General features: G+C 51.5%; 2 protein-coding genes across 8 annotated transcripts in view; one reads left to right on the forward strand and one right to left on the reverse strand.

The window, feature by feature from the left end:
- The first annotated feature begins 26 nt into the window (after window positions 1–26).
- RAB24 (RAB24, member RAS oncogene family) lies at window positions 27–2,648 on the forward strand. The gene is made up of 8 exons (XM_054643101.2): window positions 27–212; window positions 586–654; window positions 755–833; window positions 957–1,024; window positions 1,114–1,213; window positions 1,577–1,627; window positions 1,728–1,790; window positions 2,234–2,648. Exons 1-8 carry the CDS (start codon window positions 96–98, stop codon window positions 2,296–2,298), a joined length of 612 nt encoding a protein of 203 aa, XP_054499076.1. The 5' UTR covers window positions 27–95; the 3' UTR covers window positions 2,299–2,648.
- A 75-nt stretch (window positions 2,649–2,723) lies between these two features.
- NSD1 (nuclear receptor binding SET domain protein 1) overlaps window positions 2,724–22,181 on the reverse strand; it is a 60,995-nt gene continuing 41,537 nt past the window's right edge. For 6 of the 7 annotated variants that reach the window (XM_077186406.1, XM_054643100.2, XM_054643099.2 and 3 more), the window contains 6 exons: window positions 20,966–21,235; window positions 19,605–19,721; window positions 18,290–18,431; window positions 17,774–17,880; window positions 14,472–14,676; window positions 2,724–11,553 (listed from right to left, as the gene is read on the reverse strand). In XM_077186406.1, the coding sequence (XP_077042521.1) occupies window positions 9,206–11,553; window positions 14,472–14,676; window positions 17,774–17,880; window positions 18,290–18,431; window positions 19,605–19,721; window positions 20,966–21,235 (3,189 nt within the window). In that variant the 3' untranslated portion in view covers window positions 2,724–9,205. The remainder of the gene's footprint in view (window positions 11,554–14,471; window positions 14,677–17,773; window positions 17,881–18,289; window positions 18,432–19,604; window positions 19,722–20,965; window positions 21,236–22,181) is intronic. The other variant, XM_054643098.2, reaches the window with a different exon arrangement.

Below are 22,181 nucleotides of genomic sequence, written 5' to 3' on the forward strand. Positions count from 1 at the left end.
TCCGGCACGCCCCGCCCGGTTCCGGTCCCGCCTCGCCCGGTTCCGGCCCCGCCCCGGCCGGTGCGGCCCCGCCCCGCGGCGGCGGCGGCGCGAGGATGAGCGGGAGGCGGGTGGACGCCAAGGTGGTGCTGCTGGGGCAGGAGGGGGTGGGCAAGAGCAGCCTCGTGGAGCGCTGCGCCCACGGCCGCTTCCGCGCCGGGCCCTACCAGAACGTGAGTGACACACCGGCACCGTGCGGCCCCGGCATGGCGCCCCCGCCTCTCCCTCGCCTCCCCGGGATGAGCCCCTCGCGTGGCACCCCCGCATCCTGCCCGTGGTCTCCCCGTTTCCGCGCCGTGTCCCCGGGATGCTGCCGCCCACGTCTCTGGGACGGCGTCCCCTCGCGTTGTCCCCGCCGTGTTCGGGCTGGGACCCGCCACATCCCTCCCGCCCCCGCGGGTCGGTCCCCGCATGTCCTCAGCCTCTTTCCGCACGCCCCGGGGTGAATTCCCCCGTGTCCCTGCGCCGGTTTCCACCGTGTTCCCCGGACAGATGCCCCCGCATGCCCGGGCCGGTTTCCCACCGCTCCTCTTGCTTCGCTTGCAGACGATCGGAGCCGCTTTTGTGGCCAAGGTGATGACCGTGGGGGACCAGACCGTGACCCTGGGTATCTGGGTAAGTGCGGGGCAAGGGCTGTGCCTGCTGACATCCCTGGCCACCCCTGGTGAGGGACCCTGGGACCCTCCGACCCCCGTCACCTGCCTGTCGCCCCCAGGACACGGCGGGCTCGGAGCGCTATGAGGCCATGAGCCGCATCTACTACCGGGGAGCCCGGGCTGCCGTGGTCTGCTACGGTAAGGGCACGGAGAATGGAATGGGAAGGAGCTGCTGGCTGCAAAGGGCCCGGGCCGGGGTGGTGACACCGGTGGGTCGGGCACTGAAGGGCAGTGTCAGCAGACCCGGATTGCTCTCCCCAGATCTCACCGACAGTGGCAGCTTCGAGCGAGCCAAGTTCTGGGTGAACGAGCTGCAGAACTGTGAGGAGGTACGGGGGTCTGGGGGCTGTGAAGCCTCCCCAGAGCACCAGGGGGGTGGTGGTGGGGACCAACCCTCCCAACCCTGTTCCTGCCGCAGGGCTGCCGGATCTACCTGTGTGGCACCAAGAGCGACCTGCTGGAGGAGGACAGGAGGAAGAGGGGGGTTGACTTCCATGACGTGCAGGACTACGCTGATGGTACGGCCGGTGCTGGCCCTTCCTGGGCTCAGGAGCTTTGAGCGGGTGGGGAGTGAGGGAGGATTGAGCTGCTGTTCCCACACGAGGAGCTCTGCCCTTGCCGTGGGCCCACAGCAGATCCAATGGCACCAGGGCTCCCTGTATGGTGAGGCACAGGCTCTGCCAGGGACCTCCCTGGGCACGGCGTGTCCTGACAGGGGCAGGCATGGGGCCAGCTGGGCCAAGGGGCCGGCAGCCCTGCCCTGTGTCCCTGCCAGCCTGCTGTCAGCAGCTGTGCCCAAGGGGTGACTCTGGGGGCAGACATGCCCATGGAGCTGTATCTGCTGAACCTGCAGCAAGTGCCAACCTGGGCCCTCATTTCAGAGATCAAAGCAGACCTCTTTGAGACCTCCAGTAAAACGGGCCAGAGCGTGGGTGAGTAGCTCCTGGCTGGGGCCGTGTCCTGGCTGAGCAGGGCTGGGGGCTCTGCCTGGCAGGGGGGCACCCACACCTGCCATGCCTCCTCTGCCCCCAGATGAGCTGTTCCAAAAGGTGGCTGAGGACTATGTCAACTTCTCTGCCTTCCAGGTGATGACAGGTGAGTAGGCAGGACCTGTCCCTCCCCAGGCACCCTTCCCTGTGCCTCTGGGTGCAGAGCATGAGCTCTGGGGGTCTGGCAGTGCTTCCCTTGGGGCTGCTGTGGCTCCATGCCAGGGACTGTCTCACGGAGTTTGAGTTCCATCACAGCATCCTCCTGCCTGCTCAGGCCAGGCTCAGCACATCCACGCAGCTGGCTCATGGTGGCCTTTGGCAGCCAGGAGCCTTGCTGGGCTGCAGGACCAGGCCTGCCCAGGCGTGCTCAGCCTGGCTGTGCCTCCTGCCCTGGGCTGGGCCATGCTGTGTGAGCCGTGACCCTGAACCTCAGCACTTCTCCACGGGGCACCAAACCCTCCCCAGGGCACCCAGCGGGGCCCACACCTGGGCCCAGCAGCTTTGGTGGTGTGGATGTGCCAGCAGCCTGCTGCTCCTGCTCTCTTCCAGAGGACAAGGGTGTCAACCTGAGCCAGAGGAACAGTCCCTACTTCTACAGCTGCTGCCACCACTGAGCCCCTGTGCCAAAAGGGAATTGCTGCTGCCGGACGGGCAGCTGGCACTCACTGGACTCCTCTGGGTTTTTACCTGCTGTGTTTTAGCTGTTGGGCCTGGCCGCAGCCCAGCCTCCGGACTGCTCTCCTGGCACACAGAGCGGCCCAGCGCTGCCGTGCAGTGCCAGGAACCATGGACTGTCACTCTGGGCACCCCCTCTCTGCCACTTGTGGTGTTTGTGGGAGCTGTGGTGGCCCAGCGGTGGCCAGTAACTTATTCTCTCAGAGATGCTCGATTCTTTGCAGATTTATTTAAGCGTCTTCTCTCGAGGTGTACAATGTAAATAAAACGCGTTGTGGTCTGAGCCGTACCCCTGCGCGCGAGGCCCTCGGGGCTCTCCCTTCCCTGCCTCCCCCCACTCAGCAAGACAAACCACAAGAGGACATCGAGAGTAAAGTTAAACTTTACTTTACAGTAATTTTTCTTCTATATACAAAGAATTACAGTACATGTTCTGGGAGCACCTGGGCAGGGCAACCCTCTTTTCATGATAAGTTTCACATACACAGCCAACAGTCTAAGGGGAGCAAAATGAAAGTAATCAATGGTCCAAGATTCTCCCCTCTCCCTCTTCTAAAAATAATATACATGCTGGAAATATGTAGTTTACTCTCACCTGCTCTGGCATTCCTTCTTACAACTGACAGACGACTCCTGGCCAGGGCTGAGCACCCCTTTGTCCCCCCTGCAGTGCTCTGGTGCTGGCCTCTGCCTTGGCTGGGATCCTTGACTCCTGATGTGTTTTCCTCTGCCTGAGCCTGCAGAACAGGACCCTCTGGGGCACCCCCATTTGCTGCCACCCCATGGGCAGCAGACCTCAGCGGGGAAGGAAGGCAGCGTGGGGCTGCTCACACCAAGGTTCTTCCCACAAGGAAACCTCTCACTCATGGCTCCAGCACGAGTTATGCTGCTGCCATGAGGGGCCCCCCATGTCCCTGGGAAGTGAGGAAGGGGCAGTGAGCAGCCCCCCTCCCCAGGGCCCTCAGCCAGCTGGCAGCCAGGACCCCAGCTAGGAGCACACAGTGCTGGAGGGTGGCAGGGGACATTACCAGCAAGGCACGGTGCCCAGCATGGTCAGTGTCTTGGGGGTGAGCAGGCTGGTGGGGCAGTGAGCTCAGCACCATGGATATGCAGGGCTGGGAGCACCACGGCTGAAAGGCTTCCAGGGCCCCTCGCAGGGAGAGCCACTCCCTGCCTGCCCCGCTGCTGCCAACACATCTCACATCTCACCTCCCACCCACACCAGCCGGGGCCACCCTCAGCTCCAGCCACGCTCCACCTTGAGCCTCCCGGTGCTTGCTGCTTTTCCTTTTAACAAGTTCCCAGTGTCTACAAAAAATACACAAAACCCAGTTCCTTGAAGTCAACAACTCGGAAACATCAGAAAAAGAAACAAAAACTGAAACCAGCTCAGTACCAAACGGACACGAAGAACATGCAGTAGCGGATGCCTGCTTGCTTCACATGGCTCCACGGGCTCCCCAGGGGCTCAGTGGCACACTGGTTTAGTCTCAAAACCACCATAAACTGAAGGAACCGAGTCACTCCTTGTCCTGTTTTAGTCACAAGGAGTGCTGAAGCCCGGCCCCAGCTCCAGGGGGATGGGATCAGCTGGCCAAGAAGTCCCAGCCCGTGGGCCAGGAGCCGTGAGTCCAGCCCTACTGTGCTAAGCTGCCAACGGTTTACAATAGCACCACAATAGCCCAAGGGCTTTGCCAAGGGCAAACATGATTAAAACTTTACCTTGAAATAGGCCATAGCAACACCCATTTCTCAGATTTCCCTAGGAGGTAGATTCAGTGCTGTAGGGACTGTCCATCACTGCTGCTCCTCCAGCCCGAGCTCACACAACCTGTCCTGTTCCCCCAGCACCAAACTTTGCTTACATCACTTTTGTAAGGACCCGGAGCAGGAATCTTGCATCCTCCCATCTCCTGATAAGCAAGGGCACTGCCAACCCACAGGTGAGACTCCTGCTGAAGCCAGGCACGTGGCAGAGCAGTCCCCAAGCTCCAGTGTCCCGTGTCCCCAGGCCCTGGGAGCCCCAAGCACCCATCAGCCCAGCTGTGCTGCTGCAGGAGGAGCAGCCCTGGCTGCAAATGCTGCCATCAGCGTTATCACTATCACAGGAGGGTGGGTAATTAGCACGGGCAAAGCCTGGGAGATGAAACACAGCATCCCCCCCCCACACTTTCAGAGTAGCTGCACGATTTACCACTTTGCTTTAACACTCACTGGCTAGCAAAGGCCAAAAGCCTCATCAGTAATTTAGGGCAAAGCACATTACAAGCAGGTTACAATTATGGTTATTCCAAACATCAAGCAAAATCAGAAGTTAAGGCTGAAATTAAAAATAAACAGAAGGTGTTGAAGGTCTGAAGTTTCTCAAACTCCCCCTGCCCTGTCACAACACTGGCCGTGGTGTCCAGATACGAGCTGGGCACACCCAGAGCATGCTCAGAGTGAACATAGGCCAAGAGCATCAACATTAGGGCTGCTTTTTCTTTCTCTTCCGTTTTTGTTTTCTGTGAAACTAAGCTGAAGCTTTTCTAGCAGATGCACTGTCTCACCTTAGTTCTTTAATGTCCTTTACATTCAATCATCTCTCTTATCTCTCGAACTTTAACACCAGCCACACCTTCAGAGCCTCTGCCTGCAGGGGTTTAACCCTGAATTAACACGTGCTCCCACAGTACCACCCAGATGCTTTGTGTATTGGAGTGACTCTGGTTCCTGTGGAGCTTTTTTTTGTTAAATAGGAAAAGTTTAACTGGAAAACAGCAATAAAGCAAGCTACCATGAGCTAATTTGCATCTGGAGACGTGCAGTAGGTGAGTTGATTATTCCTTACAGTCATAACTCTCCTGCTAGATTCACCAGAGCCCTGGCTGACAGTGGGCACTGGGGAAGATGGGACAAGCCACACGGAACAGTGGCCTGTGCCTGCTCCCCCTCATCCTGCCCACACATCCCACACGTCCTGTGCTGGCTCCTCCTCTGTAACCCTCATCCCGACAGGGCACAAGGCCCAGACCTTGCTGTTACCCCTCATCAGAGCTCCTCTGTCACCAAAGGGCACCTGGGACTCTCCTGCCCACTGAAGTGGGTCCCCCAGTGGGGTGGAGGCCACAGCCCATTGCTGACCCCAGCCCGCTGCTCTGAGCAGGGGCAGCAGGTAAACTGGCAGCAGGGATGTTGACCAACAAAGTGTTCACACAGGGGCAGAGCCTGCATCCCCTTCAGAAATGGGAAGAGTGAGCTACTCCTACCAGGAATGAGTCTGGAAAATTCCTGTGAGCCATCGTGGGACACCAGGGAAGGGACAGAGATAATTACACCCTTGATTCTCCCTCTACAGTGCTCCACAGCAGTGAATCAACACAGGAGTCACCTCTCACCCACCTGGGGTGCAATTAGGGCTGACCCAGGACTAAGTGACCAGGTGATTGGATCCCTCCAACACAGCAAGAGAGCATCACAGCCTTGGCATGGAGCTGTTGCACAGGTCTGAGCCCAGCAGGAGGCTGCAGCAGTGTCTCCCACAGTCTGCCAGGGGTATGGGTTACTTTGCCTCTACCCTCTACTTTTAAAATCCCTCGTGATTCAAACTGGCTGAATTCTGAAGGCAGCAACAAATGGCAGCAAACAAACCCAACTGCTTCAACACAGACATGTCCCTCTCCTCCTCCAAGGCAGTGCTGCCAGCTGCCACCACAGTGAGTCACCTTGAGTACAAAAGATGCCCACATTTTCTTCACAAGGGTTTTGCTGCCTGAAGCTGTTCCCCAGCTCATGCTCCCTTGCTGAGGGCAGGCTGGACAAGGGCAGGGCTGCTGGGACCTCTCTCTACAGCTGATCAAGCCTTGTCTACGTGACCCAGAAAAGCCCAGAAACTCCCAAAAGCACCACAACTCCCTCTGAAAAGCCCTCCTGATCTGACAGAGCATCACCCAAGGCTCCAGCAAGAGCAAAGAGGGAAGAGCAGCTCCCTGGCTTCCTCCTTCAATGAAGTTCCTCAACACCAGTTTTGCCAAGCAGCCTCCGAGCTAAGCTGAACTCAACTTCCCAACAGCAGCTGCAAGATAAGAAGCCAGAAACCTGGATCCTTGTGGAAAAGGGAGACAAGAAGAGAGACAGGGTACAGCAGCTGCAACAAAGTAGGCTGTGGAAAATGCCATGCAAAGGTTTAATCCACGTTCACTGCTCCAAACAAGCTTTTGGGTAAGCACCTGCTGGCATGAAGGGCGGCTGCTGCCGTGAGCCTCACCCTGCCACGTGAGCCCGCGATTTATAGAAGTGATTTTTTTCAAACCTGCTCTTGTGAGAATTCACTGAGAACTTCTCCATTTTACAGATTTAAAAAAGCCTGCACCAAAAATATTCACAGTTTATTTTTTCATGAAACAAGTAACTAGTTAACACGTGACAATGCGAAGCAGAGGTGGACAGAGCAGTGCAGAGACCTCTCTGGTTACAGTGGGAGCTAGCTGGGTGCTGGCACTGAGGAAACCCTACTTACACAATCTACATGACTAAGTCCAGCTCATGGGAAGGTTTATAAATGTAAATTCAAGATTTATTTTCCTTCTCACACATGATAAATACTTAATATACTGAACGCCATATTTTTTTTTTTTTAATTTTTGTTTAAAAACCTTAATGAATGCCCTTAAGGTAATCTTCTCTCTCAATGGATCTGAGTTGTCCTGATTCCCTTTGTGGAGGAGTCACGCAGAAATGCAAGCTGCTTGCATTTCCCTAGTTTCAGCAGCAAGCAGGAACTGACCTGCCAGTCTTCCCGGAAAAAAAAACATTAAACAAGTAAGTTTCCATAAGCCATAAAGCTTTTCCAAGTTGTGAGCTATTCTACAAAGGATCTGAAATGATTTGGACTAGAGAAGAGATAGCACTGGTAATGTCCCCTTGTGCCCAGCACACCCGGCCTTTACAGCAGGACGTTGTCTCAGGGTGCACACATCAGGAAAGGAGAATGGATCAGGATTTGTCTCGGCACAGGTGTCTGCCTCCCTTCATAGAAAACTGCAAAGCTCATGACTGTCTGCTCTGGGAGCAGCAGGCACTTGCAAGCCAGGTGGGAACAAGGACCTGCTCCCATGTCAGAGGAAGGAGGTCAGCATGAGGCTGAATTCTCCCTTCCTGGGGAGGGGCTGTGGATCTGCCTGGAAGAAGAAGGATACACACACTGGAGCTGCGCAAGGGTCTGGCGGCGGCACGGAGATCCGAGGCTGCGGCCCCAGATCGGTGGAGCTCAGGTAATTACAGAGGTAATGTGTTGTGAGAGTGGGAAAAAGCTGGTCAGCCGCGTTTCCTCGGCAGGACACCAACCCTATCCAGGCCAGGCAGTGCCACCAGAGGAGGTCTGTCCTCCTCCTGCCTGCGAGGGTGCCGGTGGTCACGAGATGCTGCAGGTCCCTGGGACTCTACTGCCTGCCCCACGAGCACCACAGCCACACCAACTTCTGCCTCAACGCTTGAGTGAACGGCTTTCAGCAGGCCTAGTCTGGACACCAGCCCGATGACCACCAGGTACTAAACATCGCCTTCACTGTAAAAGGGAGAAGAGAAAAAAAGAAAGCCAGGCAGCTGCTGGAGCCCACCGTGTTCCAGTGTGAGAACTACAATTCAGTTGGATGGACGCACACGCGCACACACACACATGCACACCAACACAGTCCAGTTAATTCAAGTCTCCTTTGGTTGTAGAAGAGTTAAGCCAGAAGCTACACAAGGGGAAGGTGTTGAGATGGGTCCCGATCCAGCTACGGCACCCTTGCCTCTGCGCAGTGAGCAGGACAGGCTTGGCTTGCTGCTGGCAACACCAGGTGTGATGGGAACACGTTCTGAACACATCTGAGGCAAAGGGAGAAAGGACTGCTCAGTCCGCTGGCTCACGCTGACAACACAGGTCTAGAAGAGACTGGATGGAAATTTGAAAGGGAGCACTGTCCCTCTGGCAGGGCAGTGCTCAGCACCTCCAGGAACCCACTCTGCTGTGCTATTGCTGCTTTATGGGTCACTACGTTGTCAAGTGCAGGAAAACCTCCGCGTGTCCTGTGCTAAAGGATTAAGACACAAGAATGAAAAACTCCCAGATGACTTCTTCCAAGATCTCTCTTTTCCCTGACTTCCTTCAGATTGCTCGCTTCTTGGGCCTGGCCAGTTGCAGCTCTGTAAAAAAGGAGCCTGAATGGATACTGCCTATTGCTGGAGAAAACTGCACTGAACGAGTGCAGGAGCTCCTCTCCCATCTCACTGGAGATGATCCCTGTCCTAGAGCAAACCACACACACAGCATGTCCCAGTAAACAGACGGACAAACCTCGTAAAGCAATGCCCTGCAGGGACAGAGACCTGGGCAGGTGACATGAAATCCCTTCCCTGCTTCTGGAGTCTAGCAAGGACACACACCTGACTGCTCACCACATGATCCCTGAAACATCTCCAGTGCCAGGGCAGACTGACTGATCCACTTTCTTTAAATGCAGTAACAAGAGCAAGGCCCTGGCTGTGCCTAGGAACCCACCTACAAATCAAACCTGGAGCTTGAACACGCTGGATCAGTAATGTGACCATTTCAATGGAATTGGAGATTTTTACCCAGAGTGGACTCTTTATTTCAGCTTTACCATTTGAAAAAGGAAGAGGAAAAGGTCACGGATGCTCTCTCCCTTTGGCTGGGCCAGACTCAGATTTAAGAGAATGTCCTTGCTCACGTCACAAGAGAATATGGATGGGATGTGCATGGGTTAGGGGCCGGGCTCAGGGAAGTGAATAAAAAAAATAAAACAAAGATTCCCCCTCCCTAAACATTAATTGACTGAAACCTGCCTCCCATATTCACCAACCTCACTTTGGCTCTGAGTCAGCCAACTCACGACAGACAGAATCCTGGTTATGGGCTAGCGCTGTGTTTTGTTCAGGCAAAGGGTCCTGCCCCCGAGGAGTCTGTGCTTTTCCACTCAGCCAAGCAATCTGATCAATTGTCTGAACGTTCGTGACAAGCCACTGCATCTGCTCCGGGGGCACCGGCGCTTCCCTGGCTGGCCGAGGGGTCTGCTCGAATGCACACAATCTCTCTGATGTCCACGGGCTCTGCTCCGAGGGGGCTGAGGCCACTTCCCAGCTGGGCTGAAGGGTGGGCTCTGGTAGTTTCTCTGCTGTCCGGGAAGGCTGCTCCGCAGGCATCAGCGTTTTCGTGGTGGACCAGTGGCTTTGCTCGTGCGTCTGTAGTTTCTCTGTAGGCCAAGGTACTTGTCCGACCTGTGTCACCACCTTCCCAGCAGACCAAGAGATTTGCTCCCCAGCTAACATGGTCCTCTCTTTCTGCTGGGGACTCAGCTCCATGGCTGGGGCTCCTCTCTCCTTCAGCTGAGTGTTCTGGTCGACGGGACGCAGCGCCTTCTCTGACAGCAACAGCCTCGGAGCTGATGCAGCCAGAGGCTTGTCCGAGGCCTGAGGCCGAGGAGCCACAGCAGGAGCCAGCTTATCCGATGCCTGAGGCCACGGGGCTGTAAGAGTGAGAGGCCTCTCCAAGAGCTGAGGCCGAGACACCCCAGAGCTGAGAGCTTTTTCCAAAGGAAGAACCCGCAGGGCCCCGGAGTCAGCAGCCTTCTCTGGAGGAAGGGGTCGCAGCACCCCGGGGGAGAGAGACTTCTGTGTGAGCGGGATCCGAAGGGCCCCTGAGCTGAGACCCTTCTCCGTGGGCAGGACGTGCGGTGACCGGGAGCCGGGGGCCTTCTCTGGAGACAGGGGCCATGGCAACCCTGAGCTGGGAGCCTTCTCTGTGGGCAGGATCTGAGGCATACCCGAATCAGCAGCCTTCTCTGGAGGCAGGGGATGGGGTGACCCAGAGCTGGGAGACTTCTCTGTGTCTGGGACCCGCACTGCCCCAGAGAAGGAAGCCTTTTCTAGAGGTGTAGATTGTGGTACTGCTGATCCAGGAGCCTTCTCTGAGGGCAGGATCCGTGAGACTGGGGAGTCTGGGACTTTTTCAACGGAAATAGACCACAGCACCTCAGGACTGGAAGCCATCTCCAGTTCTGGGACCTGCGTCACCACAGAGCTGGAAGCCTCTTGCACAGCCTGTGGCTGTGGACTCTGGGCAGAGGAGTCATCCAGTGGCTGGAGCTGATCGGCCTCGGGAGGCTCATCCTCTGCCTGGGACTGCAGCATCCCCACCGTGGCCAGGAGTCTGTCAGACAGTGGAGGAGGCAGGCATTTCACGGGGAACTCATCCAGCAGCTCGGGCTGCTGCGCCCTGCTGTCAATGAGGGACTTGTCCGATAACTCTAAAACCTCGGGGGCATCAGGAGTCTCATCTGCCAGCTGGAGCTGCAGGTCAGCAGCAGTAACAAGTGACTCATCCAGCGGGGACTGAGGTGATCCTGGAGGAGATTTGCTCGGCAGCTGAGGCTGCGAGGCGTCACTGGAGGACTCGTCCAGCGGCCAGAGCACCGCGTTGCTGGGAGGTTTGTCGGGCTGCTGAGGCCGCAGTGCTACAATGATGGGCTGCTTCTCTGACTGCAGCCGCAGGGACAGGGCAGCCTGGGGCTTGTCTGATGGCTGCAGGCGGAGCGACAGGGTGGTGGGAGGTTTGTCCGAAGGCTGAAGCCGTAGTGAGAGGGTGGTGGAGGGTTTGTTGGATGGCTTCAGCCTCAGTGACAAGGTGGCGGGGGGTTTATTTGACGGTGGCAGTCTCAGAGCCAGGGTGGCAGGTGGTTTGTCTGGTGAAGGTAGCCTGAGGGCCAGGGTGGTGGGGGGCTTGTTTGATGGCTGCAACCTCAGGGCAAGGGTGGTGGGGGGCTTGTCTGAAGAAGGCAGCCTCAGCGCTAGGGTAGCAGGGGGCTTTTCTGGTGACTGCAGTCTGAGGGCCACAGACTGAGGTAGGCTGTCCAGGGGCTGAACACTCAGGTCTGTGTCTGCCTCTGTTTCTGCAGGCACCTGCTCTGGTGGCTGGGTGTCCTCGCCGTTAGTCAGGCCTTCTATGGGAGGTGCATACTCACGAATTTCTCCTGGCTCTAGAGGGTGAGGCCCACAGGGATCATGCTCTGTGCAGCATAATCGTCCATCCAGCTTGGAGATGAAGAGCATTCCTTCCCGGTGCTGCTTGCAGAAGGACCTGGGGCACATCTCACAGAACGAAGCTGCTTCCTTCCCACACACGTCACATTGATGCCAGGGGCACTCCCACTTTCCTGCAGCACGGACACGGGAGAAAAGACACACCTTAGGAGTGGGACAAGGGCAAGAGACAAAGGCCTGCTGCAAAGGGAGTTCAGGGGAAAGTGAGAACACTCCTGTAATACCCACATACAATTCTACACATCCTCTTCAGTTTCTGCCTTAGCTTGACAGGCAATTAATACGAATCTGCATCCTCAGAAGCAGCAAGGGCAATGATAATCATGACAAACACAAGCCACATCAGCTCAGACCAAAACCCCATCTGGCTCCTGCACAGCACTAACCAACAGAGGTGTCTAGAGAGGAGCAGACATCCCCAGTTTGCACATCTCTGTAGCTCTGACTTTCATAGAAAACAGCAGCAGTTATCTGTGCACAACACCCAAAGGACTTTTTAAGCTAACATGTCAGATTCATCTTTTAATTCTGGGTCAAAAACCTCCCTTCCTGTTTTTTAGAAAGAAGAAGTGAGAGAGCAGTGATCACAAGGGCTAAGTTTCTATTGTCTCTGAACCCAAAGGCACATCCTTAACCTCTGGCCATGTATGGCCACGATAAAACAAATCTGCTCCCTCAGCAGCTCCATCTTCACACAACCTACTGCCCCTCAGTACCAATACCACCAGCAGGCAAAACATAACATTACACTTCAGAGACTGCTGCTTTTCTCGCTTGTAGATGACCTCACTGGCTCAGCTTCCTGCTCCCTCAGCCAAAGTTGTGTCTGGCTCTACCAAATGCTTCCAATTCATGGACACAACCAGGTACACGCTGAGCTCCTGACCACAGGATGAGCAAAGATCTTTTTCCAAATACCCCTCCTGCCTCTGTGCTCTCCCAGCACCTTACATCCCCCATCTCTCCTGCTCCCTGCCTTGCTGTTGGGAGCAGCTCCTTGCAGAGCAGCCCTGACACAGAGCTCTGAGCCAAAGGGCAACCACGGACACCAGTCAGGCCAGAGCACTTCCCAGCCTGCCTGAACCAAGCCCACAGACCTGTGGCTACAGCTCCTTTCCAGGGAGGCTGGTTCCTGCAGCACAGCACTGAGCAGCTGTGGGCATTGCTCCCTGGACCTGTGCAACAGCAGCTCTCCACTCCCCTCTCTCAAGCTGCTTTTCCCCTGGGGTTGAAGGCAACATGTCGTCAGTTTTTCCCCTCCTTTGAAGCCAGTCCAAGGCTTCTGTTCCAGTCTCAAAATATGCACGCTGCTCTTATGTGTCTTTTCCAATTTTTCAGCATTTTTTTCCAAGTGAGGATGTTTAACACTTCCCATGGTCTCCCCTGTTCCTGGCTCATGGTGCTGCAGCACAGGCTGTCACTGCTCCCCCTGCACCAGCAGCATCCCAGAGAGCCACACAACATGCAAAGACCCTGGGACCATTCTTATAGAGGTCATTTGTACAGATGGGAAATAAAAAAAGTCAAAACCTGCTCCTTTGTTGCAGAAAGGATAAATCCTTTCAAACCACTCTAATGGTCTTTGACAGGAAAAAAAGGTCTAATGAATAAGCACTCTCTCCAGGGACAGCCCAGAGCTCTTGGAAGTAAGATCACACAATTAGCAAACATGCAAACAAGCAGGAAATTCCAATTACTTGACAGCAATGCCCGTGGCAGAGGAAACATTTGAAGTAGAAAGTGCTGAACCTTTCATGTCCTGAATGATACTCCAAGGAGCAGGCTATGAAAATCACTGGCTATGTGTAAAAAGTGTAAAATTGCTACAATTGACTGAAAATCATTCTCTAAAAACAGTTATTAATGGTCTTGTGGCAAACTGAGAAGGCATTTCAAATTACACCCTTCAGGAATGTATTTTAATCTGTACAATAATTTAAATTTCTGAAAGCAGAACAGCAAATACTCTTACAGATACAGGTAGATAACATCGAGCCTGTAAGGGACTGCAAAAATCCAGTTGGACAGGCTCAGAATTTAAAGTGGACAAATGCTCTTGCACCAACAAGGTGTAATTAGACAGGTGCAAAACAGGATTGCAAAAGGAAGAAATAAATATGAGAAAAGGATCAAGATGAAAACTCAAGAAGGATAAAGCAAACCATCAACATCACATCAATATAAGTTATTTTTACAAAACAAGTAAAACATTATTTCTGAAGAAATTTTATGTAAAAAACAAAATGTAATTATTCTCTTCTGTCAGAGTAAGTAAGGCCTCGGCTGCAGTGCTGTTAAAATACTTGATTCCAGTTTAAAAAAAAATGTGTAGGCAAGTGGGACACAGTCCAGAGTAGATCAAGAATAAAAACTTGAGGCTATGTTTGTACAAGCCGGAAAAGGACTGAGACAACAATCTTCCACTATGTAAAAAAACGTATCAGAGAGCTGGCAATCCTTAGTGTTTTTAAGTCAGGCTGTTAGGAGATACTTTGCAAATGGAAAGCAGGGGAACAAGCTGGAGGCTGGACTGTACTTTTTGAGTATTTTTTTATTTCAAATTTTTGCCCTAATTTCACCACAAACTAGAATATGCTTTGGTTCTGTTCTCTTATGCATGAACTAATGGCTATTCAGGCATTTAAGAGATTCTTTTCTAACTCCTATTTTCCAGTAGTGCTTCTCCTCACCAGTGATCTCACAACTGTCTTCAACTTTGGGAAAACAGCCAGTGTGATGACCAATACTTCAGGTATTGTTGGGATTATGCTCTGCTAGGCCCCAAGAATGGGGTCAGTTCACAAGCACCATCTCTTAGGCAAGGACCAACTCCCCCTTCAGCAAACTTTTTGCCGTCACAGTAGGGTGCAAACCAGGGCTGGGTTGGTTGGGCACCAAGATCTGCTCAAGTGAGAAAGATTTCTCTAAAAGTTAAGAAGCTGTGAATAGAGTGCAAGGTCACGAGCAGCACCCAGGGCACCCAGAGCCAACACTGTGAGCCAAGCAGAGCCCAGCTGTGCAGAGCACTGACCTGCAGGTCTCTTGGTCAGGTTGAGGCAGTCAGCATGGTACACCTTGGGGCAGCCTGACTTCTTACAGGAGACCAGCTGCCCTCCGTCCCCACAGCTGAAGCACTCATCCTCCCGCTCCTTCATCACCTCCGCCTGCGACCTGCGCTTCATCTGCGGCCGCCTCTTGAGCTTCTTGGACTTCTCCTCGCTCAGGCTGGGCTGGCTCTGGGGGTGAAAAGATGTTGGTTAACACAGGGCTCTGCCCCATCCATCTGCTCCCTTGCTGCTGCAAACCCTGCTGACACAAATCCCACAGCTATACCTGAGACCTGTGCTGCATGTCTAGTGCTGCTTGGTATTTGGCAGCCAAGTTACTACGGAAAATAGCTCCCAGTTATTTTGAAAGAGCCTGGAAGTCATGCAGCAAAGCTTGACTGGACATGGGATTTATATGACTAGTAACAGCAGAATGAGGAGCTGGGGCTGCCTGGTGTCACTGAGCTCATGCCACCTCTCCCAGACTCTTCAGGTCAAAGCAGTCAGGTCTCCTGGCACACATGACTCATAAAGAGTCTATTCAGGGCCTTCCTGCACTTTTTCACATTCACCACTTCCCTCTACATTTTCAGTATGAATTTATCTGTCGTCAGTTTAGACCTATTTGTTCTTGTGTCAATGCTGCTCTTTTGCACCAGAATCACAAAATCTTTACGGTTGGAAAAGACCTCCAAGATCATCAAGTTCAACATCTGAAGCTTTTCCATCTCCCTGAAGAAACCTCTGGGACACACTCTCCTGCTTGCAAACTGAAACTTTCACAGTCTGCACACTCAGTCTTCCCAGCGGCTTTTCTCTGCCCTTATTGAGTATATTTATCCCAAATAAAGTTACAGAATTACACATGCTACGTCAGATAGCACCTCATACAAAGACATCAACACTTAGCCAAAAGAACAGGAAATTCCCTCAAAGCACTGCCCCCATTTGCCTTTTCCTCAGCCGTGTGACACCACACCTCAGTCCTGGGGCAGCTGAGCTGCACCGTGGCTCCTTCTCCACCACGACTGCCCAGCCACGACCTTCTCATGGTGGATTTGTTTCTGCTGTTAACCTCTCCAGGTGTGTACTGTGGAATATCCAACCTCCATTCCCCCTACACTAAGTTATTCCTTTGCAACTGCCCCATCCTCTCACTCTCCCACAGCAATGACAACCAAACTCTGCATCATCAGTAGAGTTAAATTATCTGTGTAGTGAAGTAACTACAACTGGACCCAGGACAGGCAACTAAATGGTTCAAGTGCTCTCTTCTCTGGCCTAAGGCTTCCTCCAACCCTGCTTTTCCAACTCCCCCTCCAGCCAGGATGAGCCTCCCATTGTGTGGAACACTCAACTCCACAAAGATGATGCTTCTTGACCCAGTCCTGACCTTATCAAAGCACCATCACTTTAGTTTATCTAAGGAGACATGAGCTAAATTCTGTGCCATTTTCTACATCTCTTTGTGTTCAAATATGTGTTCTCCATGCAGGATATCTCTGTGTGCTGAGACAATGCCTGTGAAGCAATTTTTACATCTTTTATTCTGCAAAAATACCATGCATAATATTTTCATCACCAAAACATTTAAAAACCTTGGTCTCCAGACCTACAATTTCAGAACTCTGCAGTTGGCTATCCAGCTTTCCTGTCACCAAGGAGTTACATCTCTTGATTGTTTCCTTCCCCTTCACACGTGGATACTTCTGCTTTCATACCATCCTTCCCCCGACAATGGGGACAAGCCAGGCCTTTCTTATCACTAAAAATGCAGGCACTGAAAGGCTTCCATCTAAACTATGCCACCGATTTTCAGCCATCTAATTACAAAGAGAACAAGAAAATCCCTTCAGAGCTAATTTGAATGTCTAAGAGAGGTCTAACAGCTGGACTAAGCGATTCCCACTTGCTCCCTGCAGTACCATAGACTCCCAAACATTCCTCCACACTCCCAGTTAGAAGGCACTTTTAAGAGTGAACTTGAGTATAATCAGTTTTGTCTTGCTGTATCTTCAGCAAGCTTAAAAATGCATCTATTGTGAGAAGAATTTTTTAAAAAATGCCACCCCAAGGTATTGTTTTCTCGGTAATGTTTCTTAGCCCATCTCATCAAGATGGAATGAGTAGCCTCAGATATCACAATGGAACATGAATGCCAACTAAAGGGCACTTTTCTTTCATTTCCATCATGCAACATGCAATTTCAAGGCAAAAATGACAGTCAAACCATGTATAACACAGGGGCAGCACAAAATCAATTGAACTTTAAATTGCAACCTGAAAAGGAGCTAAATACATCAGATGTGCCACTCCCCCCATCTGTCAGCTTCTGAAGACATCCATTTTTTATTTTTGTAAGTTAATTTTTTCTGAAGAACAAATCTCTGGAGAATTCATAAAACCTTCCCTATATATTGATGGGGCTCAACAACTGTGCTGCTGGAGGTTTTTAACCCTTAACTGGGGGCACGACAGGATCCACATGCCAGAGCAGAGGGATTACAGGCTGATTTGGGGAGGCACTTGTAACAAACCAACAGCTGAGACATAGATTTAGCGGGTGACAGCTGGGAACTCAGCCAACTGCTCCTGTTATTTCCTTTTCCCAGTGAGAACCAGCTCACACAAGGAGGTAATTGAAATCAATTCCTGTTACTGCAACATTACAGTTACAAAACGAAGCCCTCAAAAAGTCATTGAGTTCTAAAAGCTGGTGGTTTTTCAACTACAGATATGGCAGATTTCTTATGTCTGTTTGATGACATAAAAATCTGAATAAAACCAAGAACTTTACTGCAGAATAGATGGTAAGGTAGCAGCCTTCTGGCTCTAAAGCAACTTCAGTGTGAAGGAATGTGAGTTTGCTGGCCTTCCATGCATGCTCATAATTTACTTTGGGAGCCTTTACTTTGGGAAATGGCCTGAGTTGTGTTTTCTTGGTTATCTAATGAATCTTTCCCATGCCTGTCCTTTGCTCCTCTAGTGCTATGGAAAATGTCATGATAAGAAGTAGAAAATTTTAAAAAATGTAAAAAACTCACCCTCTTTCTTTTATTCTTTCAGTGTAAAATAAAGCTTCCTGTCATTATTTATAGCAACTCTGATAACTGAAGACTAAGACTTGCTCTCAGAATAAAAACTCAAATATTTAACTCATTTCAAGCACTGTTCCCATGGCCAGACTTAAATTATCTCCAACCAGAAACCTTTGCAACCAATGATTGATACACATCTATGTAAAGAGGCAATTTGGAAGAACAAAAGCTTAAAGGATGCATCATACCTTCGGCCTTACTCCTAGGAAGCCACTGCAGTTTGGGGCACCACATTTACAAACGGTCTTTCCATTTCCCAAACACTCCAGATTGTAGTTGAAAGTCAGCTCAGTCCCTGGCACAAAAGCAGATCAAAACCAAGCAAGTTGTTAATGAATTACAGGGTAGAATGTTTTACTAATAAAATAAAAGCACTTTTTAAATACAATGTCACAAGCGACTGCCACCACTACCCAAGGACACGAAGCTATTAATCTCCCCAAAGATCTGGGTAGATTGAAAATTCAGTGCAACCCGTCTCCCCTACCACATTTTACAGCTAAAAAGGGCATTGATCCTGTAGCAGGGCACTGTAACAACCTCCACTGATACCATGTGTGTTTCATTATGTTAGTGCTGCTGTTAAGCCTCATGAATATCCCAATGAAAATAAAAATTAAATCCCCTTCCAGAGAGCTACAAACCCTCCCTTTTCCTTACAGAACCCCCGAGGCTACTGCAGGCATTGACAGGGTGTTCCTTACCAGCTTTGATATTTACAAGTGCGAAGAGCCCGACCCGAGTGTCACCATTCACACACCATTTCTGAGTCTCACAGTTGGGCTGGCAGCAGTGGTTCATGAACCGAGCATAGTTACCCTTTGGCCCAGCATCAATGATTCGATCCTGGAATTGCAAAAAAAAAACCCAGAAAACCACATTTCAATCATCTATCATCAGCAGCAAACAACTAGCTCTGATGCCTCTGGCCAGTGCTGGCAGATCACACGGCAGTACAGCCTCCTGCCATCATCCTTCTCCTCAAAGACACAGGACTTTTCAAGGGACAAAGACACTCTCCCAAACAGCCAGGACACTGCCACTGTTGCTTTCTGGAAAACAAAGCCTCCCTGTGGCATCAGTACTGGATAAACACCCCAGCACACTTCCAAGGAAGCGCTTGTGGTTCCAGGCCCCAACTTCTGCTTAAAAGCAAAATAGCAGTTCCTATTTTTTACATGTCTGTGTATAGAAGGAAAACAGGAAGAGTGTGTAAGCTGAGGTACACTGGTGCACAGCTTGTTATGGGGCTGGAGAAGAGAGGGAAGCTGCAACTGAGATTTGCTTTTGTAGCAATTGGGAGATATTAACACTTGAGTCTGCCCCATCAGCCATACAAGGAGAACAAGATATGGTCAGTGTGAACTTGCAGCAGGACGAGGGGAAAGACAAAGCAGTCACTGTTATCCTGTCCCACACTCTACAGTTTCCTCCCCATGTCTGTCATGGTTTCTTTCTCATTTTTCCATCGCTGAGTGACAAAGTGGGGAAAGCAGCTGACACAATCACTTAAACCTCTGAAAATTAGGAGTTCATAGTAACAACCTGGCCTGCAGGACCCACTGGGGATCCTGTGGCTGTAACTAAATCCATCAGTCTACTGAGAACAGCAAGACCTGAGATCTGAACTCTGATGAAGGTCTTGCTGTGCCTATAACTTACATGCCTCTTCCAGCACACACCAACCTTGTTCTGGGCTCTCCAAAGTTCAGCTGCTGGGAAGGATCCCCATGTTCCCAAATTCAGCCTCTTATGCTGAAGTAGGATCTGCAGTCCTCAGACAACTGTCCTCACCTCTTCTGAACAAACTCAGGCAATGCCTGTTCAGACTTTCCTCCTAACCCTGAAATCCAGCCTGAAGCTTCTCTATTACACATTAATTCATTTAGTCATTTCAGAGGAAATGCAGACCAGCTCATCAGCAATGCTTAGCACCTTTTTGCTAGATGGAGTATCATGCCTTCCTTCCCATCTTTTTACTTCTGTTCAGGATGCTGGCAGGAGATTCCTCGCACATACCTTATCCAGTGTCAACATGTAGAAATTGGTAATGTCGTGCTCCTGAGCATAGCGGATTCGGGCTCGGCACTCCTCCTCATCAATTAGCTCCCCAACATACTCATTAACAAATTCACCCTGCCAGACACAAAACAACAAGATGATAAGACAAGACAAATTATCTGCAGGATGGAGGGATGTCCACCTTTCTGCTAGAATTTAGCTCCTGTTTCCTTCCTAAAAATTTCTCCCTGTGCTCTGAAGCCAGTTTGGCCTGTAACCTTCACCAAGAGCCCTGAACCATACATCTGTTTCACATGCTCAAATAACTCAAAATAAATTAAATAAAGAACTGTGACCATCAGGTTATTCTTTGTGCCAAAGAAAGAATTAGCATCCAGGGACAGCACAGAAGTTAACCACAAGAACAGCACTTTGCTGCAAAGCTCAAAGCACTGCCCTAATTGCATTCCAGATGAAAACAATATCCCTTTGGGGACCAACCACATGGAGCAGCAGGATGCACCTGGAGCACCTGCTCCTGCAGTGAGTGCAGGAGTTCTCCTGTAGTGAAGTACTGCAGAGACTGTACTCCAGCCATTAAAGAGAACCCCAGCTCTGCTCCAGTGGGGCTAATAGGTCCCCCCACTAAATAACTGAGTGTTTCTGTTTCCAGACTGTCTGCTGAAAGTGAAACAAGCACATGGAATGGCAGAAATATCCTTTCACTTATGGCACAGCAGGCAGCAAAGTTTTGAACAGGACAGACTCACATTTTGCCTCTTCTATCAAGGCCTCCCTCTAATGTCACCACTACTCCCTTTTCAGACATTCTTCTCTTACTAAGCTAACAGTCCTCTGTTTCACTTTATCATGTTTGGGGTTATTTTGGATTTAACATTCTTCCTTCTTCGTTCAGCACAGATGTGTGTCCAAAGAATTGCTGCTCTTTGCACTTAAAAAACACAAGCGTTTTAGGTGGAGATAATCAGTTTCAGCAGCAATAACAGCCATGTCCAAGACACTGCCCTTTTTTAAGATCCAAGCCCTGGTTTCTATTTCTGACACAAGATTCTCATGCTGGATAAGCCTGGTTAGTCAAGAATAGGGGGGAGGAATAATCACTGTTCCCCATCTGGAAATCCTGAGCGCTGTCCCATTGTTCTTACAAGCAGACTGACCAAGCAATCACCTTTCTTACCCTGTGGGACATGCAAATCATTTTCCCGGTCAGCTGACCCAAAACACTCTTGTCAAGACCGCAAAGATTAAATTCAAATTTTTTTCTAAATGGCATTCTACAGCAAGAAACCCAGTTTTCCAACCCAGAGCGATCAAGAGAGAAACAACAAGAGAAAATGACACACAAGGAGCGCAGGTACCTTCCTGATGTCCGTTTTGGCCTGCAGGCCCCAGCCTCGTGCCAGCGTGCGGAAGATCTGCACCTCAGGGTACTGGCGCTTGGAGAAGCACTGGTTCTGGCAGCGCTCCCCAGCAGGGCACACCAGGGGGTGGCACTCGTAGAGCAGCATGCGGTTGATGCACTCCGAGTCCAGGCCGCAGGGGTTCTCGTCCGTGGGTTTGCAGTTGCAGCGCGGGATCTCGGACAGGTCTGCAGTGAAGATCTGCACCTTCCCCACGGGCCGGTTCACCTTCAATGCACACGAGGGACATGAGCTCTTGGGAGCTACAGGTTACCCTGACAGGCATTTCTGAACTCCACCCTTGCCTATGAGCTGCAGTGACTTAGTGACAGCGAGGGGCAGAAGGACACAAGTACAGGCACAGCTGTACTCCTGGGAATGCTATTTTGAGAGGCAGAAGGTTAGAGGAAAGAGCTCAGGAGGATGCAGATTCCCCGTTAGCATCACCCGGTGCAGTGTGCAGTGTGTATTCTGTGACCCTGGAGAGGTGACAGGCTGCCAAGTGTCCCCCTCCCATCATCACTGAGCCCACATCCAGCTCAGTGCTTTGCTGGGCACACAGCATCCCTGTGATCAGCACCAAACCACTTTGTGCATCAAACTGCACCTTTTCCAGTCTGAGTGTCAGATGCTTTTCCTCAGCTTTCCCTTACTGCCCTGCTTTTTGAATGTTACCTTCAAGCTGGTTTGTGCTCTCAGCTGTCACAGGTGTGACAGAAGGCCTACCATGCAGTTACCTCCCTACCCAACTGTCCTGCAGATGTAAATGGAAGCCAAACCAGACAAGGCTGGGGTTGGAAGGCCCAAAGAGGAGCTCAGAGTTAAGCCAAGGAGCTCCTAAAAACCGCTCCAGGAGGAAGCAGAGTGCAGCACCAGGTGGAGAAGCGACTGGCGTGTCTGTGGCATGAGCTGCGTCCTTGGGGTTTGGTTAAAGGCAGCAAACGCTGAAAAGCAGGCAACAGAGAGTCAGGACTTTGGAGAGAGACACTGAAGAAAAGCTCCTTGCTGCTCTTTCCCTTGGTGAACCATTGTCTCACTTTCCTCTCCCAGAACATGAAAAGAAGGGATTTTAGCAAAACGATTCCGGCCCCCGTCTAAGTTACCTAGTCCCACCCACAGAGTTTCCACACTGACAGCCTGTCTGAGGCTGGCCCAGTCCTAATCCCCCTTTGTT

Source organism: Agelaius phoeniceus, chromosome 15 (genome assembly GCF_051311805.1).
Source record: "Agelaius phoeniceus isolate bAgePho1 chromosome 15, bAgePho1.hap1, whole genome shotgun sequence".
In the NCBI taxonomy this organism is placed as follows: domain Eukaryota; kingdom Metazoa; phylum Chordata; class Aves; order Passeriformes; family Icteridae; genus Agelaius; species Agelaius phoeniceus.

Excerpts from the sequence above, each read along its gene's own strand:
- RAB24 (XM_054643101.2), top strand. The coding sequence starts at position 96 with ATGAGCGGGAGGCGGGTGGACGCCAAGGTGGTGCTGCTGGGGCAGGAG. Across the intron at positions 834-956 it reads GGCTGCCGTGGTCTGCTACG|ATCTCACCGACAGTGGCAGC; the intron begins GTAAGGGCACGG and ends TGCTCTCCCCAG. Across the intron at positions 1,791-2,233 it reads TGCCTTCCAGGTGATGACAG|AGGACAAGGGTGTCAACCTG; the intron begins GTGAGTAGGCAG and ends GCTCTCTTCCAG.